Genomic DNA, 23,264 nt, shown 5'->3' with positions numbered 1-23,264 from the left:
CGTGTTCTATTAGTGTTGCGCAAGGAGAGAGGGAAAATTTGTTAGGAGGGAGAGAGAAATGCCAGCTATGCTCAAATTCCACTCGTGGCAGTGGCCACGAATACCGATTAGTTGGGAGTATTGTGAGAACTAGTTGCATAAACGTATGGAGTGAGAATACAGAAAGAGAATACAGGTTGTTCGCCTAATCATGGACGATCGCCGGAACAGCCGCGAAGTGATTACCATATTGTTCCTGTGCCTCCTCTGGTATGGGATTTCAAGCAGCAGTAATGTAGTGGGCAAAATGCTGTTATCGGAGTTTCCCTATCCGATGACAGTGACTATGGTTCAGTTAACCTCGATCACGATTTATTCAGGCCCATTCTTTAATCTATGGGGTGTAAGGAAATATTCAAACGATATTCCCTGGGGATATTATCTCCGGTTGATCGTACCACTCGCTCTAGGAAAATTTTTGGCAAATGTGTTCAGCCACGTCAGCATTTGGAAAGTGCCCGTTTCATACGCTCATACTGGTATGAGATATTATTTTGACAGTCACGTGTATGCATGTCTATATGTTTAAAAATAATACAAGCGTTCTTCATTTCTAAGAATGTAAGAATTAATGTTATATTTATAATGCATACGTTTATGTCAATGCTTACATTGTGATAATAACGATAATCAGCTGATTTTGTTTATATATTTATTCACTGAAAAGAAATTCAATATTTTTAAAATTTTTTTAATATTTGATAATCATATTTTTGATTTTTATGTATATTATGTCTGATATGAGTTTTATTGATAAATAATTTTAATGAGAAAAACATTTAAAAAAAAAATATTTTATCCAAATCTATTTTATAGAAATAATTATATAGATTTCTTTTAATTATTGCACAACAAATTTTCAAATGCATGTATTTTATAAATATATTATTTATTTTTGGTTTTATAAATCACATGTATTAACTGAAGTTTGGCTCTGTCCCAGTGAAGGCTACAATGCCCTTCTTCACGGTATTTCTCTCAAGAATCATATTGAAGGAAAAGCAGACTTGGAAAGTGTATCTTAGCTTAGTCCCAATTGTGATAGGTGTAGCTGTTGCTACACTCACAGAACTCAGCTTCAATATGATTGGTTTATTGAGTGCCTTAGCATCTACTATGGCATTTTCTTTGCAAAATATTTATTCTAAAAAGGTACTTATCTTAGTATAATTTTATCTTATATCGATAGATTTACATATAATATAAATAATATATTAATTTTTCAGGTGCTACATGATACAGGAATACATCATTTAAGACTTTTGCTTATTTTAGGCCGCTTGGCATTGATATTATTCTCCCCTATATGGTTATTATATGATTTGAGGAGATTGATATATGATCCAGCTACTAGCGAATCAGCAGACATAAGTTATTACATAATAGGCCTGTTATTCTTGGATGGTGTGCTGAACTGGTTCCAAAATATTATTGCTTTTTCTGTATTATCTATTGTTACCCCTTTAACTTATGCAGTTGCAAGTGCAAGCAAACGAATCTTTGTAATCGCAGTTACTCTGTTTGTTCTTGGGAATCCAGTGACGTGGTTGAATATATTTGGAATGACATTAGCTATTCTTGGTGTGTTGTGCTATAATAAAGCCAAATACGATCAAAGAATAGAAAAAGAAAGTCAGACAGCGCTTCCCAAATATCATGATAAAAATCGTAATGGCAACAGTAATAATTCCTTCGTGATAAATGGATGGACTGGAAAAAAACAACAGATGCTTGCAGTCTAGTCTGAATTGTTAGATTCATTTTATATTTGACAAGTTCATATGAGTTTTTTTTGCCAGTGAATGATATTTTAGCCATAAGGATTTGACTATTTATATGAAGAGTTTATAATGGGAAAACTTATAGTTAGATCCTATAATACTAGTTAAAACAATATTCACAGATCAAAACTCATATGATGGCAAAAGTATTTATACATATATGTGTATATTTTTTATTAGTATTATTCTGCACAAAGGTATAATTTGCCTAGTACTCAAATTTGGTTGTTTTTCTTTTTAATCGTTTTCGAGATTATTTTAAAAACATTTCTATATTTACGTTATCTTGCTTTTAACGGGAAAATAAACTTGCTGGCAAGGTGGGATATATATATAATTTGCAAAATTAATGTTTATAGCTAATTGCTGGGTCAATTAGCCTTTAGGATTGATGACATTCCCGCGTCGTGAAAACAATAATGAATAGATAGATATCCAGTTTCAATCGTACTCGATCGATATCGAACGGCGTTCATATAATATTGATTAGGTTTCAAATTAAATACTTTCCTCCAGCTATTAGCTCAGGTGATATGATATATAGGTAATACGACTCAATTTCATCAATTTGTTAGATTGTTACAATATTTTAATCCTTTATGAAAATTCCTCTTGATAATATTCTGAGAAAATTTCTCAGAATTATTTAAAATAATTTTTTTTAAATATAATATTTATATTAATTTATGAATTATAAGAATATAGTTGATGGAACGAATACAGTGAGGTTCTAGATATCACAAAAGCATGAAATAGTTTTTTTGGAAATTAATTTAATCGAAATTCATTAATCGCAATTATTAGAATCAGGAATCGAGTGCCTTATTATATTAGTTCCAGCAATTATACCTTCCTCTACAAATTTTCAAAATAATTCATAGAGGATTAAATACATGATGTTCTAGAGGCGTATGTTTGGTATGATATGTTTTGATGGTATGCGTGAGTTGTATGCAGGAGAACATGTTCTAGCTAAAAGCAATCTATACATTTATTTTTATAAATAAAATACAGGTGTGTACAAAAATATACCAGATATATTCACCACCATTTTCCACATTACACTTTGATTTGCTCTCCTTTACAGTGTTTTTATAATGTTAGGAGGAGATACCGATCGTGCTATGGTGAGATCTAAACGTGGACCAGCCGCAGCAATCAATGGAACAGCCAAACAACAATCACAATCTTCCGTGCTAGCCTCGTTTACTCGAAGAATTCTGTCATAAGGTTTTAAAACACCGTCACACGGTCCTCCAGGTCGAAGACGATTTATATAAACTCCACGTTCATATAGACCATCAGATACTGAAAACCCAAAGTCCTCGTATACTGGATCTTTATGCAAAGAGACATGGACTATTTGTTGTGGTCTATCTGGATTATTGCATTCTTGTGGTCTAAAAATTAGAAAAAAAAAATTAAAATACATGATTATTTTTAGAAGTTTAAATCAAAAATTATATTCTAAAATATTCTAAAGAAAATTTTATAAGTTTTACCTGTTTAACTGTTTCTATCTATAATATTTTATTTATTTATTTGTTATTTATCTATCATATTTTACCCAGGATAAGGAGGCATAGATAATTCTAATTGTCCACTATCCACAGAAGCCGTGTCCCAGAGCCTTAGAATCTCCGGACCTGTTCCATTATTCTCTCCCAGTTCTCCCCAAGAATCCACTGCACTATCCACGCTTGGTAGACTCTCTCTAGCCGGTCGAAGAATTCCCGGAGAATATTGTTGCACTGAGTCGCTACCTATGATCGAGTCCTTGCAGTACTCCCTATAAAATTCAGTATGTTTTCATTATTTCCTCGTATCGTTTCATCTTTTAGAAAAATTATATAAAAATTAATAAAAAATAAATTAAAAAAAGAATTAATAGAAAATTGATCCATATTTCCAGATCATAAAATTACCTTGTTTCTGAAATAGGATTCGGTTTTCTCACAGTCAGAGAGATAACGGAGCTTCCTGGTCGATGTAACAATTGTGCGGCTTGTCGGAGGTCACCAGGATCTAGTTTTTGTCCATCTATTGCCAGTAATCTGTCTCCTGGTGCTAAGCTGCCAGTTCTGTAGGCTAAAGATCCTTTGCGAACCTCACTAATGATCAAATCTTCGTTCACTGTGAGACCCACATCAGGCTGCCCGCCTACAGGTCTTGCCACTCTCACTGTGAATACTCCTGAACTAGGTACAACTGGTCCACCAACTTTGTATTCTATCACCAGTTCCATCTTTCGGATAAAAAGAAATTTTTAAATTTTTAACAAATGATTGAAATCGAGATTAAGAATTAAAATATTAATCTAAAAATAGTTTTAATAATTTGGCTTAAGATTTGGATATAAAATTACTTAAGAGTTTAAAAAGATAAATATAATGGAATAAAGGATTATATAATTCACATGTATAATTTATGTAGTATATCGATAGACGTACTACTTGAGAAGTTTCCAAGATACCAGTAACCTCAGCTGGTTGAAGATCTCGAAGCATTTTACGATTAATTGCAAGCACTTTGTCTCCAGGAAGGAGTACTCCACTGCGTTCTGCCGGACCTCCAGCTTCTAATAGACTAACGATATAATTTAAACGGTCCTCGGTGAGCTTTAAAGCTAAACCAAATCCCTTATGATCAGGTCTGAGGACTACAGTCAGGCTTTCTGTAGTCTGCAAAGTTTGATTAGAAGTCTGCTGCGCCTGCGGTTGCGCTCTTCTTTTCACTGTTCTCTGCGAAGCACTGGGAGGTCTAGGTAAGATCTGCAATCTAGCTATGCGGGAATCATAATTATTTCTGAGTAATTTGGCAGCCGTCACAGCGTCCTGGACAGGAGTTTCGTCCACTGCCAACAGTTTATCGCCAGGTTGCAAAGCCCCACATCGATCCGCAGTGCTTGCTGGTCTTAAACTTTCAATGTACACACCGTTTGGCGTTTCTCTGACCGTCAGGCCTAATTCTCCTACATATACAATTAAAAGTAAAAATAATAAAATCGCTTGTGCAATTACTTAAGAGCGAATGATTAATTTGCCCATATATTAACAATCAAATAAATTTATTAAATTAACATATATATATATATAAATTATTTATTTAGATCGAGGAGAGAAAGTTGATAAATTGAATTACCCGAGAGTCCACGTTCTAGTTGTACCAACAAGGGACCGGAAGTAGCTGCCCTCGCTTCTTCCATGTTAGCAACATCGTATTCAATAGTCAAAGAAGCAACAGGGGCATCAGAGCTCCTCCTAAGCGCCCTTTGAGCTTCTGCTAAGGTCAGACCCCTCAATTCAGTGTCATCCACAGCTAATAATCTGTCTCCAGGCCTGACTCTTCCCTCTTTAGCCGCTGGTCCATCCGACTTCACTCCAGTAACCACTAAAGCTCTGGAAACTCCACCTCTGAGGGTCACTCCAAGACTCCCCCCTTCACGTTCCACTCTTACTTGGGCAACTTTGGAGGATACACTGGAAGGAGTGGACACAGGAGTATCTTGATCATCCAATAGCAAGAAACTGTACGGATAATAAGACTGGGGTGAGATTTCGTCTGGTCGAGCTGAATCTGAACTGGCGGACGTGGCCACGCTTCCTGGCCTAGCACGATTTTTGTGCGAGCGCATGCTGGTCAGTCTCAACGAGCTGAACATCCTCGACTATCTATCTATCGTATAAATATTCTACCTAGCACCAATCGTTACCATTGCTGAGCAATCGTTAAAAAGAATTCTGACCAATGTCTTTTTTTAAACCATTCTTTCCCTTGGAAATATTCTTACTACAACTTGGCACGCACGGATCATTTAGTTTATTCATTTACATCCAATGAATATCGGTTTAGAAATTTCGATTCGAGCGTCCACGAGAACTTTCAACTTTTCGGATATCATCGCACTTATTCTCACCGTGATCAACTGTCCAGATCACACACCCACTGAACTGTAATAAATGTTCATTTTAGGAACATGATGATAACGCCTTGAGAAAGCTGGGAGGATGAGCGGCAGCAGGTCGCCGAGGAGCCGTTACGGATCGGGCGATTCTTATTGCTCGCGGCGTAAACAGCGCATCTGTGTGTCTTTGTTCGCGGGTTCGAGGAGCCGGCGAGGATGGAAACTCGTCGTGAAGCGAGCGTACAGAGAACTGTAACGAGTGGCGATGTTTGTCGAAAATAGCCGCACGATGTAGGGCCGCAATCGCGGTAGTGTCGGATCTATTTATAGGAGCGAGAGGGAAAGAGAGAGGGAAAGAGTGTGCGCGGCCCTGCGGGCGCCCCGCAGTCGCTGCACCGTCAAATAAGTCTGCACTTCTCGTTAAAAGCTTCGATTTCGAGCGTCTGTGCTCCCTCGAACGTCATAAACTCGTTGTATCCTCTTAGTTTCCTGGCTTTATCTCCCTTCTTTGCCTCCCCTTCCCGATTTCACGGCCGGGATCCCCTTTTATATTTAGTCGCCGATATCCGCGACATCGGATGAAGTAACTGAATTAGGTAGAAATTATTTTGCGCAGCATGATCGAGGAGATTCATATTTTTATTTGGAGCTAGTTTAGGATTGAAGAAATGAAATAAAGGACACAGTTTGCTTTGATATCGAGTTTATACAAAAAAATGTAATTTCGATTTTTATTTTAAACAACGTGAGACATTATTTCAAGATATAATATTAAATCTTCTCTAAGTTGATCGTTAACAATATTCGTTAAATAAACGAAACTAGGGACAGCTAGGGAACGCTTGAAAATTCTATATTGGAGTATGGTAAAAAAAATGTTTATAACATTGCTCTCGAAACAATCTGTTTATAATAAGTTTGGTTAAAAAGCGCAGAGTAAAAAGGTACGGATTCAGGGACCATTGACCGATCCTCTTTGCCGGTCGGTTTTTGCCACTTCTTCCTACGACGTCTCTTTCCTCTCTAAATCTTTTCTCGTTTCAATTTCTCGAGCCGCTTAGCCTCTCGATTCGTCCCCTCCTTCCACCCTTACTTGATTCGATCTTCGTTTCGCGGAACTCGTGCGTGCACCTTTCATCATTCCTCGCTCTATCATCTTTTGCCTCAAAGCAATTGAATACTTCTTTAACTATCTCTCGATTCACTCGCCACAAAATAACGATCGTATATTAATAATAATTTGATGATAATCCAAATATTTTCGATTATCGGGATAATCTTATAAAAATGTTCTTTTCTTTTCTTTTTTTTTTTTAAATTTTAAAATTTTAAATAAAAAACAATAAAACAATAAAAAACAAATTTATTTTAGATTTCGATCGAAGATAGCAATGGCTACGATCCGTCGAGTGTGATTAATTTAGGTATGACCTCTTAATCCGCCATCCGTGTCGTAATGATTCGATTGAAACAATTAGTCGATTAATGGCTCTATTAACTATTGCTTTTTTCACCGTTTCCTTTCAAATTAACTTTTATGCAATTTTAAGAGAAATCTCTATTGTTTTTTATTGTTATTATTACCATATAAATTGAACGCTAATATAATCTAATGATATTTAGTTAACTATCCTTCGTTGAATTGATCTATCTTAGGATAAACGAAAAAATGTATTTCAGAGATCCTTGTAAAATGTCCTGGAGTATTCTTCAACGTATTTCGACTTGGTTGCCGAACCCGTGCTGCTTTGCCAATTCCACGACGTGCTAAAGTTAGCGTATAGTCAGCGCGGAGCCAAGTGTACGATCTGAAGGAGGAAGAAGGAGCACGAGAAAACGTATGGAGAAACGAAAGAGAGATGTGGATGGTGGATAAGATAGAAATAGAAAAAAGGGGAAAAAAGCGAGTCAACGAAAAATAGAAGAAAGGGAAAGGAAGATGAAAGGTGTAGGACTCGTGAAAGAGAATGAAGGGAAAGAAAAGAAAAGAAAAGGGGTGTAAACGAAAAGGAAAATTGGTCTTTTTTAGGGGGGAGGGGAAGAGAAAGAGAAAGGTAGGAAGAGCGAGAAGAGGCCGTCTGTGGGTGGAAGACACTCGAGACAGTATTTATCGTAGCCAAAGTAATGAGCCACTCGGAGTATTAATAACCTGACCGCGGTGTAACGCTAGAGGTTTAGAATAAACGCGGGAACGCGGTGCAATTAGACGTCTGTGAGCGTCTTCCGGTATTCTGATTGTCATACTTTCCTTCTAAAACGTTCTTCTACACTAATTTATGATAATTTAAAATACGTCGTCTATCTTTTTTTATTTGAAACATTATATTAATATTAGTAAAACTTTTATTTCATTACGATGCTTTTTTCCCCCTAGAAAAAGAACGCTTAAAAAAAGAAAGAAACTAGGGGAAAAACCAGAGAGTTGAATCGTGTTCTCTCGCAATTAAGTTTCCACTTCGTAACAAACATCGTAATCTCGTTTAATTTCCGTGGATCTAAGTTAATTCTAATCAATATATTCACTACTATATAAAAATCTATTACCTATCACCAGAAGCGTTTTAGGAACATTGACTTTTTGGTAAAACCGCTTGTTACTTCTCTTTCGAAGCACGTCGTTATCCATCAATGACTTGATCGACACTTCTCGGTCATTTGTCTGTCTTGATAGATTCCAAAGTAACGCTTGTTGCTCGTTTTATAAAAAATAGATGCGAGATAACCTTATCTTATTGATCCGTTCGATTTTCAACATATATCGATCATCGCAAGACAAAAATATCACGTTGAAACAATTGTCAACGAAGCTTTGAAAAAGTAGCATGTCTTTGATACTTTTTTTCTTCTTCTTTTTCAGTCTGTTGCGTTTGGATTTGTATAGGAAAATCCACGGAAGACGCCTTGATCCATGGAAGCAAGGATTTGCTCAGGTACAGGAGACAGCCGCGGTCTCTCAGCTGTGAACGCTGTGTCGAAATACTTGGTATCTAAAGTGTGATCCAGAGCTGGCTTGAAAGGTGGCTCCAATTGCCTCCTTTCTAATCTATCCCACGGTAATGTCTAGAAAAAATATATCAAATTTGATTAAGATTGATAAATATATTAATTACGAGGAATTATCTTGATTTTAGATAATTTTTATTCCATGCAATAATAACAACATTATACAATTAATTACTTGGAAGAAGGAGTGCAACGCGATTTCGTGGCCAGGAAGCCTTTTCCCAGAATCCTTCTCCAGAAGGGCGATCAATATATCAGTTGAATCTTGGCTCAGGTAACGGGGTATGAACGGTCTTTCGTTACATATACTCCAAAATAGCTCGTCCTCGTCGCAACCGGAGAATGGCGACTGTCCCGTGAGCATCTCGTACAGAAGCACGCCGTACGACCACCAATCGACCGCTTGATTGTATTTCAGTCCCTTTATGATCTGCAATGCGGAAACAGCGTTTGGTCGAAAGTTAAACGAAAGGAATCGATCTTATTGCGATCTTATCAAATTTTAATTTTGGAAATAAAATCATCCATGTCAATGCGTTAATTTAATTATTGTTTCAGACGAGGACGATGTTTCTATGACAGGAGAGAGGTGGTATTTTTAGCCACGTTTCGTTACCTCGGGAGCCATGTAATCAGGCGTGCCGCAGAACGTATCGGCGGTTCTGTCGAGGAAAATTTGTAGCTTGCACATGCCAAAATCGGCTATTCTGATGTGCCCTTCGTAATCTAGCAGCACGTTGTCCAATTTCAAGTCTCTGTACACTATTCCTTTCTTGTGCAAGAAGTTCAAACCGGACCAGATTTCCGCTGCGTAGAATCGGGCCCTTGGCTCGGGGAAACGACCGGATTTTTGAATGTGGAACATCAAGTCGCCGCCGTTCAGGTACTCCATCACGAAGAAGAGGTGAGAATCTGTCTGGAAGGTACAGAACAGGTGACAGAGGTACGGATGCCTCGTGGCAAGTGTCAGGACTTTTCTCTCGATCAGTGTACATTCCACGTCGTCGTCCTCGAGGACCACATCTTTCTTCAAACATTTCACCGCGTAGACACACTCGGTACCTCGCAGTTCGGCTAACAACACCTTTCCAAAACTGCCTTTCCCTAGGACCTGGGGGAAAAGTAAAAGAGCGTTAATCTTTTCTTATTTCTTTTCTCCGAAAACTCGCCTTTTATTAATTTTTACTTATCGTCATACGTTCGTTTTACATTCATCCATACTGTTAAAGAGAGATTTCAATTAGGATTGTTATCGTCAAAGGAATGGGTTAGAATTTTTTCTTTTATACACGAGAAGAAGTGGAAATCTATCAGGAGTAATTATTTAGAGGTGTCTCTCCTCAAAAGTGAGACAAGGTTCTGTTACCAGATGGAAATTCAGGTCTGATAGAGTAAAAATGGCACACGGTGGAAAGTTCACGCGTCTAAAGCGAGAGTACGCACGTGAGAGAACTCCTGACACGTTAAAAATAATGCGTTACGCGCTGCTAATTCGAGTGAGTCTATTTGCGTGTGGTTCACCGTAAAATCAAATTTGTTTCAAATATTTTTCTTACAATAAATTTGTTTATTATTGAGCGAACATATAGCAAACGATGATTTAGGTTTCAAAACTCTCTTATCTTTTAATTTAGACGTTCCAAGAAGTAAGATCTATCTTTATGTATGAATTTCAACAACGTGGAGCTTCTTTTTTACCAGACATGCTACGTTTTTTCGATCTTGAAAAAAAAAAAAACTTGAAAATCGAACGTTTACACCTGGATTATTTCGCGAGGATGTCTCGTGACTCGTGTTTAATTCACACGCGATACAGGCATATATGTTTACTTAGGATTAATTTTCATTCTGACGAGCCAAAACAGTTGGTAAATTTTCGAGAATTAAACATAAAAAGTAGAGAAGAAAACTAAATCGTTAAACACGAAATTTAAACTCTTTTAAAATTATTATCTGCTTATCTGCCATTTCGATGTTTTAATAGTCCAAGGATAAGTACATTTTTCTTTTCCATTGAAATATGTTTTCAATGTAAGCGAGTAACGAAATATAAAATATCTCTTGTTATTTCGAATAAATTTATATAAAGACGTTCGACGCGGGTTACCGATAGAGGAAAGATTATTCGATGCATGCTTTTCATCATCTTATATAGCGGATAATAATTTGAACATTTCATCAGCGAAATTTTCAACCGAGATCTTGGCATACATTCGAAAGTTGCACGTGTCACGGCGAGCACAGTCATCGCGGCTAAATATCGTTCACAATGATCGACAATCTTGCGCAGCGGACTCACTTTTAAAAAGTTAAAGTCTGTCACGTTGTATTTTTTGAACCTAGGCAGGTTTGTGGCCGGTGGGGTGATCCTTCCACTGGGGAAATGATCTGAAGAGTCTGAATTCCTCTGGTTGTCCGACGACTGTGAAGGTGCTGTGAGATCAAAAGTAAAAATACCATATCAATCGTTCTGTTGTTAAAAACAGTTAACAAAAATTGTTTTAAAAAAATTATCGTCATTAATGCAATTTTTATTTTCACAATCGTACGATAAATAATGGAATAAATTCATCTTGCAATCTCTTTAGAGTTTCAGCTGGTGAAAAATCTTCTCTCTTTTGTATATTGCAATCCTATTTCCTAATTTGATCGAATAATAACGAGCAATAAGATTTTGTTTGCTCGTAAAAAGAGAATAATCGAATTTCCTTGTAAGGTTTACATCCAGAAGCCAAGAAATGCCGCTCAAGTTTCAATTAATAAGCACATTAATTGTTGGTACGATCCTGGCACGTGAATACATTAGACGTTGGCCGATTGGCATTTCTCGAAAATAGAGCTGACCGTCCTATGACGTGTGCAAAATTTTGAGGAACGTGACACGAGTGATCGATTGGAGGACAGGTAGAACGATTATAACAGGTGATAAGTAGCAGTATCTGATTTAACGATGATTTAATTTTGGTGAAAATTACGGTATCATCCATCATATTATTTACCAGTTGGAGCGAAAATGGATTTATAACAGCCACGTGGAGTTACAGAAGTCATAGATGAATGTACTTCCTGGGCCAGCCAAGTCTGACTCTATGGGCCAACGCTCAAGATCAAATTGGGGAAAAAAGCAAGATTTTGCGGGTGATACTAAAATAATTTCGTTCAAAAGGTATATTAAAGTATATCGAAACTTGAGAATTATCCGTTTGATTTTCAAATTGATACAGATAACTCACCTCTCTTGAGGGACTGCAAGGCTTCCGCTACAAGCTTTTGATTCAATCCACAAAGATTTCCAGTCAGTTTCTCGCATTTCTTGTGACAGGCCATGTCGCAATCTATTTTCAAATGTTTCGGATCTTATTCGTTTGATTTTATAACTGATATTTATGATGCACCTTGTTATGTACGAAAAAGAACTTTTCTAGCTTAAGAACAACAACACTCTTGCCCGGTTCCTTCTCTACTGATACCCAATCAACCCATCATCATCCATCTAAATTTATTTCGAAACTTATGTTTGCAGCATCTAACTAAGAGCGGCTGTATTATGAAGCCTAGAATATTGTTATGAAACCACGCCACGTCTTATAAATAAGGTCACGCTGTGCACAATTATTTACATTCGTTTTTAAATCAAGATATAAGATTATTAGTCGATTACGATAAATTAATTGCGATCACCGCCAAAAGTTGGGCATAAAAAATTAATTATATCCGCGTATTTATCGAAATATCGAGGCAAGGGAGGATACTTGGGATCCATTTCAATGATAGTGAGTACGTCCCGTAAACAAAACAACGAACAAGTGTCGTTGACTTCGTGACAATGATCTTACGCGTATAACGTCGAACAACTGGCTTCAGGTTTGCGACAGAAGCACGTGGTTGAATCAGAGAATGTGTCTGGATGTAGAACGATTACGTAACAGATTATTTTCTGCTATTCTGACAGCCTAAATGCAAGACTTTGTATCTTTCTAAAATTTCATGCAGAAAATAACGCATAGGCGACAAGGTAAACGATACGTTAAAGGCACAAAAAGTCAAAAATGAAATTTGTTAACCACGAATAAATGAAAAGCTCTCGAGCGACCAATTTCAATATCCGGATTATAGATTTAGTTTTTCTATATAATTCAAATAAAGTAAAAAATTAAAAAGGATAAAAAAAAGATATTGAAATCGGTATATATTTCTATCTCAACATAAACACACCACCCACACTCGTAGAAAACAGTAAATCTCCGCGAATCTGTTTCAGATTTCCTGGCCGTTCGGTTAAACTCACAGAAAGCTCAGATAAAGCAAACTCGGATAAAGCAAAAAAAAAAAAGAGAAAGAAACAAAAAGATTGAAATTACGCAACATCTGTGCACATCAACGGAACAAACGATCCAAAAATAGGATAAGTACTGGATATCCTTGGCGAGCCATCGAATCCAGAATCGTTGCTCCTGGTAGAATTCATTCTCTTGTGCTCTGGATCATCGTCAAGCTCCGTACACGTGGATCCACTGCTTTCCGTGGTCGCTGTACTAGTGGTACTTCCGGTACTGTCACTGCTTACGGATGGTGTCCTGGAATGATGCTTTCTTCTCTTAATCTTGGCTCGACGAACTTTAGACAAATCTCTGGGCGTGGCGGTTAATAACGCCGATGGAGTCGTATAAAACATCCTGATGAGATCCAGGGGACGTTGAGAAGGCACGTTTTTAGGGCTATTCTTTGCTTCGACAGGCTTCGATATCTCTTGACTCTTGGAGGAATTCTTCTTGCTAGAAGTATTCTTCTTGCTATCTTTGTTACTTTCTTTTTTAGTAGAACTTTTCTTGATCGTGGAAGACTTCTTTTTTCTGACGACCTTTTTCTTCTTGGAGGATTCTGGACTCCCTTCCGGGCTGCTGTTCACGCTGGTATCCTTAGAAGGTTCCGGAACGACCTCTTTCTCAACACTGTTAACATTGGACAGATCATTCTGGTTATTCCATTTGGAGATCCTCGTTGATTGTTCGACGTCCGTCCACTCGTTGGTAGGTGTTTTCGGCTCATCCTCCTCGTCCAAAAGTTGAGAGTCGAGCTTGACACTCGGTGTGAACGCGTTTTCGATATTTATTATAGGCACGGAAATTTCTGCGATCGGGGTAGAAACTTCGGAAGCAGGGACCGAGGTATCCGGAGTGGTGGCAACCGATTTGGAAGAAACGCTCGATGAATCTTCCCTCCTCAAAGGAGCTTTCTTTACCGTAGAGTAAGCTTCTGTCTGGATTTGATTGATATTTATGGACAGATTCTTCTTTTTCTTTGGCCCTTTCTTAGGGATCGAATCATCTTTATCCGGTTCGAGTCTCTCCGTGGTGGGTGAAGAGGTTTCACCGGTGGACGTCGTCCGTTCGCTCTTGGATTTCAACGAATTCTCCTCGGTCTTCCGTTCCTCCTCGTGGATTACGTGGATATTACTGAGCTCGGTCGGCGGAGTGGCGACGCTTATTTTAGGATCGGTCTCTTTTTTCTTGTCCAGTTGCCCGCCTCCGAGGTCCTCAACCCCTTGACCTGGCTCCGAGCTCTTGGAATCGATGAAACCGAATCCCCTGTCGGACAATTTCCCCGCTTTAGGACTGTCCGGTCCCTTGATCTCGCTCCAGAAATCTATAGATTCCGAAGACGTACTTTTCGACAAACTTCCGACCTCTCCGTTAACGATCGGCTTCTCGAAACATATTTTACTCAAATTCTCGTCCACGGGAATGGATTGTCTCAAAGACTTTTGATCCATCGTCGGAACCGTGTCACCGTCATCCCCATTGCAAACTTTGTTCCTCCATGGGATCTTCGATTCTTTATTCCCTCGATTCCCTTCCTCGATCTTTGCCGTACAGTTAACCCCCTTCGACGCCCCTTTATCGATCCCCTCCTTCTCGATCTCGCTCTTTCTCGTCCCCGACTTGAACAGGGATCTCGAAACTTCCTCGTTATCCAGTTTAACCATTTTTCGATCGACCGAGCAGCTTCCCTTCACTTCATCGTTCTCCGATATCCCCTTCTCGATAGATCCTTCCTCGATCCTCGCTTCCCTCTTTTGCGTATCACCTTTGGGACCCTCTAGAACAATCTTTTTAGTCACGAGTCGCTCGGTTGCGTCATCCACGGAACAACGATCGTTCGACCGTATGTTATCTTTCTTCAGGGCCTCCACAGTTTGACCTATCCTCGCCGCCGTCCCGCCAGGAGTACCCGGTGCGCGGGTGGCGTTCAAGGTCACGGCTTTGTTCACCTTCTTTTCCGACAACTTAGACACCACCACGTCCTCGTCACGCTCGGCTTTCGTCGGCTTTGCCAGGTACTGCGGTCCTCGTAACACACGCTTTGGCGCTTCTACGGCATTATTTTCATCCGTATTAATTTTAGACGCTTTTGGCAGCCTGTCCGCGACCGATGGAAGCGCTTCACTGGCGCTGCTCTCGCTCGCCAACGAGTCAACACTTGGCGTCACGACGTTGTTCTCTTCGATCCTTGATGACGGGCTCGTCGACTTACCGTCGTCGATAATTTTCTTAGCGTCCTCTCCTAACGGCACATCCTCCACCGATTTCAATTTCGTTTCCTCGCTAATCCCGACCGTTTTCTTTTCTTCCTTCTTTCTTTCGATCATTTTATCCCCAACAGGTGATTTCAGGCTCGTAACATCCACGGATAAGATCCGGTTAATCTTGTTATCCCCTTTCCCCGCCTTTGTGCCGTTTTCTAATCTCTTCAGGGGGTCGATCTTCTTGGTCGTCGGATCCGGAGGTGTCTTCACCGTGAAGTGAACGCTGTTTCTCGAGGTATCCTTCACGTAAGGCTTCTTCACAGGTAACACAACTTCGTATTCTTCTTCTTCTTCTTCTTCTTCTTCTTGGATATCTAAATTTTCCACGGGTATCTTTTTAGGGATCGGTATCCTCACGCTTTCCCTGAACTGTTCCACGCCGTTCGCCCAGACGGCGGTAGAGAAATCCGCGACGCTGTTGTCGATCTTGAACGTGTTGGAGCGTGCCGAAATTTCCTCCCCGTCATTTTCACTCGTCCTGGAATCGGTATTGGACATATCGGACTTGCACAACCTTGAATTCTCGCTCGTTTCAGGTGGCGAAGGTTTCTCGGTGGTTTTCTTCCTCTTCTTCATCTTCTTCAACGTCTTCCTCATCTTTTGCGCCGCTGCTTCCTCCTCGCTCTGTGACACGGAGTCACCGTCCACGTTCCTGAAGAAGCTGGGAACAGGTTTTCGCCCTTTCTTGATCAACGTCCCTCTACGGACCTCGTTCTCAATCTCTGCCTGCTCTTCGGCCACCAAGGTGTCCAATACCTTCGCCTGGACCTGAGCGTAAGCTACTTTCCTCTCTATCTGTTCAGGATCCAATTGAATATCCGCTGAAGATCGCCTCCTAGTAAATCTTCTTGTGATCTTATTTTTCACCTGTTGCAGATCTCGATCCTCGTCCCCCTTCTCCTCCTCCTCCTCCTCCTCCTCTTTCTTCTCCTCCTCCTTCTCCCTCCCCCTGTCCAGACTGATCTGATGGAACAGATGTTGCTGCAGACGCCGTTTCTCCTCATCCTCTTCCAACTTCTTGTCCTTGATCAAAAACTTCTCGACCAGCAATTCGCCCACAGATTTCTCGTGCTTCTCGTTGTGCTGCCGCAGAGCGGGATTGTCCTTCAACGCTTGGCACCTGATCTTGATCGTGGGCCTGTCGCGTCGTAGACGATTCCTTTGGTGATTGTTACCATCCTGCGAAAGGATCCTGGGCGTCGAGACGTCGATATCCGCGGTGTCGATCACGCGTCTAGATCGCGTAGGAATCGCCACGGGTGAGTAGCGACGTAGAGTGGACAACGGGGACTCCGTGATTGTCGACAGATGCGGCGAGTATCGAGAGAGCGGCGAATGAAGCGGTCTACACGAATAATTTTATCAAAATTCTGATTACTGGGCAACCGCGCGGAAGCTTCTTTGATGGCACATTACTTTTACTTCGTTATTTTTAAAAAGTGCGAGAAAATTCGAAATCTATTATCTATCTAATATATATTTTAAAGTCGTGTGTGTGTGTATATAAAAATAAGTGGAAAAGTTGACAAGAAGGAAAAGGAATCAATTCTATGAATGTAACATATATATATTTTAAAGTTGTATATATATATAAAAATAAGTGGAAAAGTTGACAAGAAGGAAAAAATATCGAATTAATTCGAAAACTATGAACGTAATATATATATATATATATTTTAAAGTTGTGTGTGTGTATAAAAATAAGTGGAAAAGTTGACAAGAAAAAAAAGGTATGGAATCAATTCGAAATCTATGAACGTAATATATATATATTTTAAAGTTGTGTGTGTGTGTATATAAAAATAAGTGGCAAAGTTGACAAGAAGGAAAAAGTATGGAATCAATTCGAAATCTATGAACATAATATATATATATATTTTAAAGTTGTGTGTGTGTGTATAAAAATAAATGGAAAAGTTGACAAGAAAAAAAAGGTATGGAATCAATTCGAAATCTATGAACGTAATATATATATATATTTTAAAGTTGTGTGTGTATATAAAAATAAGTGGAAAAGTTGACAAGAAAAAAAAGGTATGGAATCAATTCGAAATCTATGAACGTAATATATATATATATATTTTAAAGTTGTATGTGTATATAAAAATAAGTGGAAAATTGACAGGAATAATTTTGATCGTAAAAAAGTCGAAAGTCGAAGAGTCGAAGGAAAAAGTATCGAATCGATTTGAAATCTATGAACGTAATATATATATATACTTTAAATTTGTGTGTGTATATAAAAATAAGTGGAAAAGTTGACAAGAAGGAAAAGGTATCGAATAAATTCGAAATTTATGAACGTAATATATATATATTAAAGTTGTGTGTGTATATAAAAATAAGTGGAAAATTGACAGGAATAATTTTGATCGTAGGAAAGTCGAAAGTCGAAGAGTCGAAGGAGAAGGTATCGAATCAATTACGTAAAGGGGTTCAAGAGGAGTAGACAATTTTTATGTAACCAGTACTACGTCGAGCTCGACCTGATAAACTTCCGATTGCATCCTCTCAATGCCAGGCGCACGTTCTTTCAACGTATTGCGTTGAGAAGGGAAGCGCATCGCGAACACTTGTTACACACATTGTCTCTGAATTTGGCTCGGCCATGGCCACGAACGATTGACTTCGATTCATGAATCGATTACGCGAATCTTATCGATTGCACGGTGACAAACAAGTGGTCACGTGTCTCTAGTGACCGATATAGAGGTAAAGAAAATTTATTATAATACTCGATTAATTTTCCAAATCGTCGTTTACATTTTAAGGTTATTTTCATTACATTCTTACTTAATAAAAATAATTTTTAAGTTTAAAATAATTCCAGGAATCGTTGGAGGTAACGTATATAAATGTATCATTATACGTATCTTTTAATCACGTATTTTAATGAGCAAAATATCGTTTTAATACCTCATCATCTATCGTTTTCTAAATAATCGATAATTATTATTTTTCAGTATTATAAGAATCGCAAAGTAATTGTGGATTTGACCGAGGATTTTTTGGCAATGTAACGAAGTTTTATCACGTAGAAATTACACGTCCAGACGTCTTGGCTATTTTTAAAAATCTATATTCTCGATTATTCCGTTCTTCTAATTCTTTTGATTTATTCCAACTTGCGGACCGATCAATTAATTACCAGTTAACATATTACTAACGAGTTTTAGATTTGATGAATCGCGCAAGTCATAAAGCTCGCTTGCCAAAATTCGGAACAAGATTTTACCAGAGCCATTCTAATTACGGAAGATAGTATGCATCATCACAACAGATTTCTTCGGATTCCCTGGTTATTTTCCTCTCTCTTTCGTTAAATTTGAAGAGAAACTGGGAAATACGTCTGTTATTTCGGTTGGTATAGTTCTTTGTTTCTCGTCGTAATCACGTAACTATCCACCAGAGAAGCCTCCGCGACGATGAACGTCAGTCTGTGATCAAGAATAATGGTCCGCGAAGGAAAAGCGAGGAAAGAAAGCGAGGAAAGGGACCACTTTCTTGGAACGCTATTTTCGTTGGATGAGCAAGAAAACAAAGGATAAAAAGAAATTAAAGCACATCCTTGCTAAAGGATACAGAATACGCTAATATTTCAAAAAATGTATAGTTTGTACAAGAAAGAACAAACTTACTCGAAAAATTAGAAAATGAAGCGAGAAAAAAAGGATATTTACGAGAAACAAAAATGTTGTCGAAAAGATGTAAACAATGTAAACAAAATGTTGAGGATGCAACATAGTTTAAAAAAAAAAAAATTGCATTATTCGAAAAGAAAATATAATTTTGCAAAATTTGTTTCAACACGAAACTCAAAAAATATCTTTGGAAAGGGAAAAGATGATTTTCGCGAGGAAAAAAAATGATCTGTTACCGATATCTTAAGAAAAACAACAGAAAAGGAAGTGGTGAAAAAAAGAGAGAGAGGGATAGAGAAAAGGCTTACCGTGGAGCACCAGTCATCAATGAACTGTGATTGGAGAAAGGCCCCCCATAGTAATAGGGTAAACCGTCACCGTAGTAAGGCATTGTGGCAAGTATTATCCAATGGATTCACGTGTACGGACTTGTCGAAGAGCTGAAGTTTCGAAGAGGGAGCACGAACGGAGGTACGTCCTCCGTGGACACGAGCGGTTCGACGCTCTCGAAGACGACTGAGCGCGGCACGGATCGCCGGCGTTCTCAGGTGTTCGACGAGGCGTTCTCACGGTTCAGGGAGCCAACATCGACTGAGTCTAAGCGAGCGACCCGGTGTAATAATAGAAGTCTAGTATATGAGGCTTCCTAGCATCTAACTATATATATTAGCTGGACTCTAATAACCCGTGCAACGTCTCAAGCATTGCTTCCCTACAAATATTTGTCGAATTGTAACATTTACGTGAGTCAGAGCTTGGATCGGTTCGTATCTGTCGATTGTAAGAGACGCGAGACGTCACTTATTGTTGCGATGCTTTGACAAGGTTCTCTCCATTTGAATTATCCATGGTACGCAACCAATATTAAAACTTATTTAAAAGAATATTGAAAACGATGAATTTCACGAAATTCTATTTGTTTCGCAACATTCACGGCGATATAAGATATAAACGATAATTAAAAAGAATTTTCTATTAAAGTATAGGCTTGATTAGAAACACTTTATTACTGCCATGCTGTTAAAGACATAATACGACGTACGACAGGTTTAGGAGTACGTTATGAGAAATAGCAGAAAACTTGCAATTATTGAAGCTTGCGGCGCATGCATGTCAACCGTGTAAAACGCGCATTTATGTGTCAACGGAGTCACGGTTTCGCGTTGTTTTGTATTCAAGCATTGAGTTCCGCGCCAAATGTTTCTTTTCTCGGTGCCTATTGTTGCTTGTTCAGAGAATCTTAGAAATAGCCAACGAATGGCGAACGGATACTATTTCAAACCAAACGAATAATTTTAACTTGGAACATTAAAAAAAATATTAAAAGGTAAAATTTTAGAAAAATTGTAATTAATATAGTACGAATTTAAACGAACGTTATGCTAAAAAAAAATTTTAAATTCAAGGTGCATCAAGAATAAAATGGATATACAAGATTGAATTTTTTTACATACCGTCGCATCTGACACCTTGTCGAAAAAAGCCGTATAACATGGAACCACAATGATCGCAAAACGTCGGCGACATAAATGTGTGAAGCCGAAATCTGTGAGGCACATCTACCTTGAAACGCTCCCTCAAGTACTGCACAATATTGAACAAGTATTAACAGAATTAGACCGATTCTGCGTGGGACTAGGTATTGCGTTACTTCTGACAAATAGCATAGTGAGTATATAGAGTGACAATACTTTTTGTAAAAATAAATATCGAGCGATTTAAACAAAAATGTATAAAAAATGTATAAATATAATAATTTGCAGATACATATATGAAAATGGATTTCGTGTTCTAAATTGCTGGAAGAGGCGAATGTTTTCAAAAAGACATTCACAGTTTGGTGAAAACCTACTCTTGCATCATAAAGTAAATATATACACATAAAATTTTTGAAGTTCAAAAATAAACATAAATTTTAACATACGAGGATAATGTTAGAAACAATCCTGTTTTCCACAGTCAAATATCTGGATGAATTACACATCATTGAATAAATAAGCAAACATAGTTTATTCGAGTTCTACATTCTTGGTACAAACTTGTACCAAGAAACATGATCAGTTCTCGTTAAAGGAAATGGATAAATTGATACTACCAATCGTGATATATTTTACACAAAAATTTAACGCTTATTCGTTGAAATTCGGAACAAGAACAGAAATTGGAGAATTGATAAAGCAAATACTTACTATCGTGTTCTCGGATTGCCTGCCACTTTCCGGGCACTTGGTTAACAATTTATCATGGCACTTCTTATGCACCGCTGTTTGGCAGGCTAAAACGCAGGATAGAATATTAATAGAAATGCAACGTGGTACAGACAGAAAAACCGCAGTTCGCGATTTAATATTTACCTTGGCACTGGTATCCTTGCTTCCCAAAGCCCCTATGACATAGAGTACACTTTACATTAATTGGAAAACATAATCAAGGAAATCGTTGATATTTGAATAATGTGCTCGAAAAATGCAATCGAAAGTATTTTTAGATAAACCGCGCATACATCAAAGCGGCCATCTTTCATGATAAATCAAGATTCTTTGATGGCTATATTATCGGAATGAAAATGTTCTTGATAAAACGTTTATTGTTTCATTATATCGTTTTATTCGTTTTAGACAAATCTTTATCTATTTAATTTCTTATAGTTTATTTTATTTATTTATTTATTTATTTTTTTAGGGACTTTACCAAAGAAAATCCTTGCAAAAAGCGCAGAATGTTGGTTGTCTGAAGAATTTTGCAACTAATTTGTGACCTCGAACCACATGCACTTTGTTGTGTTTCACTGCACCTCTTCTTTTTGTAATTGCTCCCCCACCGATATTATTCATTTCATGTGGAGAAGATGCAACTACAATGTCCCTTCGAGGAACCCTGGTTTTGTATACATACGTTTTCCCTATAGAGCTTGCTGGTGGAAGATCCGTTGGATTTAGTATTGGAATTCTAGTCCTGAAATCACCATACATTGTATCTTTTTTTTTTTAGTTTTTGTTCAAGCCAAAGTTTCTTTCAGTGGAAATGAAATTCACTCACTCATTTATGTATAACAGATATGTTTTATTTACTTTGTTCAATAGAAAATCCTAATTATTTTTATTGATAATATTTTTAATTATTTGATTGAAGAAGATAATCAAAAGAGAAAACTCTAGTACTCTATACATTCTAATTTTACATTTATAATTATTAATGAAATAATTAATTAATTATGAATAATTGTTTGCTAATAAATTCATTAATTAAAAAAGATGACTCGACAAAACATTTAACAAGTTTTACCTACCGAATGGCTCACCTGTAAGTGTACCCTTCTGCGGTCACATGAGTTTGCGGACTCCTACGATCCGCAGAAGACTTCCGGGCAGAACCACTACTAGCGTTACGCTTTTTTGCATGGGCACCAGCGGTAAACATCATTTTCCTGTTCACTTTCTTTACCTTCTCTCACTTATTTGACGATTTGATCAAGTTCTTCCAGATGATAGACAAACACTAATGAATTCCGTGTGCCCGATCGATGATGCTATCTTTTTAATTTCCCGCCTTGTGAGGCTTCAATTCCAAAACATATCGCCGCGTAATGCCAAAAGAATTTTCGCTCATCGGCCAGCAACATCTTCATCTCGGTACGCTGCGCACGAAGCATCGATCGATTCCCAATTGATCAAAATTTATTGACTCTGCTTTGGAAAAGAAACATCGAACAGTATTTGTGTGTGTATATGTGTGTGTGTGTCACATTTTTAATAATATTGACGGTAATTGTAATAAAGGATAACTATAAAGAATCTACACAATATCAGAAGAGGACAAGAATAATTTCGAGTTTTTCACAGAAATTTTTCAAGGATGAAAAATAGAAGACACTGGCTCTTTTCTGCAACCTCTTCTCATCTTCTCTGATGAGGCCATGCGTTTTCGATCAAGTGAAATTTATCATCAAATTTTATGACTAATACTCGAGCAAAAAGTGGAAGATGCCTCTTCTTTTCGATTCTCTCTTCATCCAGCACGTTGATCGAACGTCCGGATATGATACATTATTTCATTGGAAACGTGTCGCGACCAAAAGTAGCGCTAGCGATGTTCAAACGTCAGCTATGCGACTCGATCGACCCGTTCACAATGTTCAAATGCCGCACTTGAGGAAATATTATTCGAATTTCTAGGATTGACGACTACTTTAATTCCATTTTAAATTGAATCACAAAATTTAATCAAAATCTATGGATCGTCTCGTGAATATTGACGAACGTAGGAACTGGATTTTTGACGCCTAAAACGTTGTGTAGCTTTGCACGAAA

At 38.0% G+C, this 23,264-nt stretch overlaps 3 protein-coding genes across 3 annotated transcripts; 1 reads left to right on the top strand and 2 right to left on the bottom strand.

Annotated features, from left to right (window-relative positions):
• Nucleotides 1-190: 190 nt before the first annotated feature.
• On the top strand, nt 191-2,847 carry LOC108003882 (solute carrier family 35 member E1 homolog). The gene is made up of 3 exons (XM_017066431.3): nt 191-518; nt 983-1,191; nt 1,266-2,847. Exons 1-3 carry the CDS (start codon nt 191-193, stop codon nt 1,779-1,781), a joined length of 1,053 nt encoding a protein of 350 aa, XP_016921920.1. The 3' UTR covers nt 1,782-2,847.
• Nucleotides 2,787-20,269, bottom strand: LOC108003879 (uncharacterized). The gene is made up of 12 exons (XM_017066421.3): nt 19,263-20,269; nt 13,141-16,658; nt 11,961-12,062; nt 11,027-11,160; nt 9,344-9,838; nt 8,903-9,157; nt 8,587-8,784; nt 4,962-5,487; nt 4,169-4,791; nt 3,746-4,086; nt 3,388-3,609; nt 2,787-3,220 (listed from the first exon to the last, which is right to left on the bottom strand). The coding sequence occupies exons 1-12, from the start codon at nt 19,343-19,345 to the stop codon at nt 2,902-2,904; spliced, it is 6,816 nt and encodes a 2,271-aa protein (XP_016921910.2). The 5' UTR covers nt 19,346-20,269; the 3' UTR covers nt 2,787-2,901.
• Nucleotides 18,377-23,172, bottom strand: LOC108003883 (putative protein kinase C delta type homolog). Its single transcript, XM_017066433.3, has 5 exons — nt 22,256-23,172; nt 21,646-21,909; nt 21,309-21,340; nt 21,144-21,229; nt 18,377-20,538 (listed from the first exon to the last, which is right to left on the bottom strand). Exons 1-5 carry the CDS (start codon nt 22,375-22,377, stop codon nt 20,401-20,403), a joined length of 642 nt encoding a protein of 213 aa, XP_016921922.2. The 5' UTR covers nt 22,378-23,172; the 3' UTR covers nt 18,377-20,400.
• Nucleotides 23,173-23,264: the final 92 nt, after the last annotated feature.

The sequence above is a fragment of the Apis cerana genome, linkage group LG8 (assembly GCF_029169275.1).
Source record: "Apis cerana isolate GH-2021 linkage group LG8, AcerK_1.0, whole genome shotgun sequence".
In the NCBI taxonomy this organism is placed as follows: domain Eukaryota; kingdom Metazoa; phylum Arthropoda; class Insecta; order Hymenoptera; family Apidae; genus Apis; species Apis cerana.
This window is presented reverse-complemented; position numbering and strand designations above follow the sequence as displayed.

Coding starts and splice junctions, on each gene's coding strand:
- LOC108003882 (XM_017066431.3), top strand. CDS start 191: ATGGACGATCGCCGGAACAGCCGCGAAGTGATTACCATATTGTTCCTG. Junction 519..982: donor CGTTTCATACGCTCATACTG/GTATGAGATATT, acceptor GCTCTGTCCCAG/TGAAGGCTACAATGCCCTTC. Junction 1,192..1,265: donor AAAATATTTATTCTAAAAAG/GTACTTATCTTA, acceptor TTAATTTTTCAG/GTGCTACATGATACAGGAAT.
- LOC108003879 (XM_017066421.3), bottom strand. CDS start 19,345: ATGCCTTACTACGGTGACGGTTTACCCTATTACTATGGGGGGCCTTTC. Junction 11,161..11,960: donor CTTGCAGTCCCTCAAGAGAG/GTGAGTTATCTG, acceptor TTGATCTCACAG/CACCTTCACAGTCGTCGGAC. Junction 5,488..8,586: donor CCTATACAAATCCAAACGCA/ACAGACTGAAAA, acceptor ATAGATAGATAG/TCGAGGATGTTCAGCTCGTT.
- LOC108003883 (XM_017066433.3), bottom strand. CDS start 22,377: ATGATGTTTACCGCTGGTGCCCATGCAAAAAAGCGTAACGCTAGTAGT. Junction 21,341..21,645: donor TTTTGCAAGGATTTTCTTTG/GTAAAGTCCCTA, acceptor TCTATGTCATAG/GGGCTTTGGGAAGCAAGGAT. Junction 21,230..21,308: donor GCAAGGATACCAGTGCCAAG/GTAAATATTAAA, acceptor CCTGCGTTTTAG/CCTGCCAAACAGCGGTGCAT.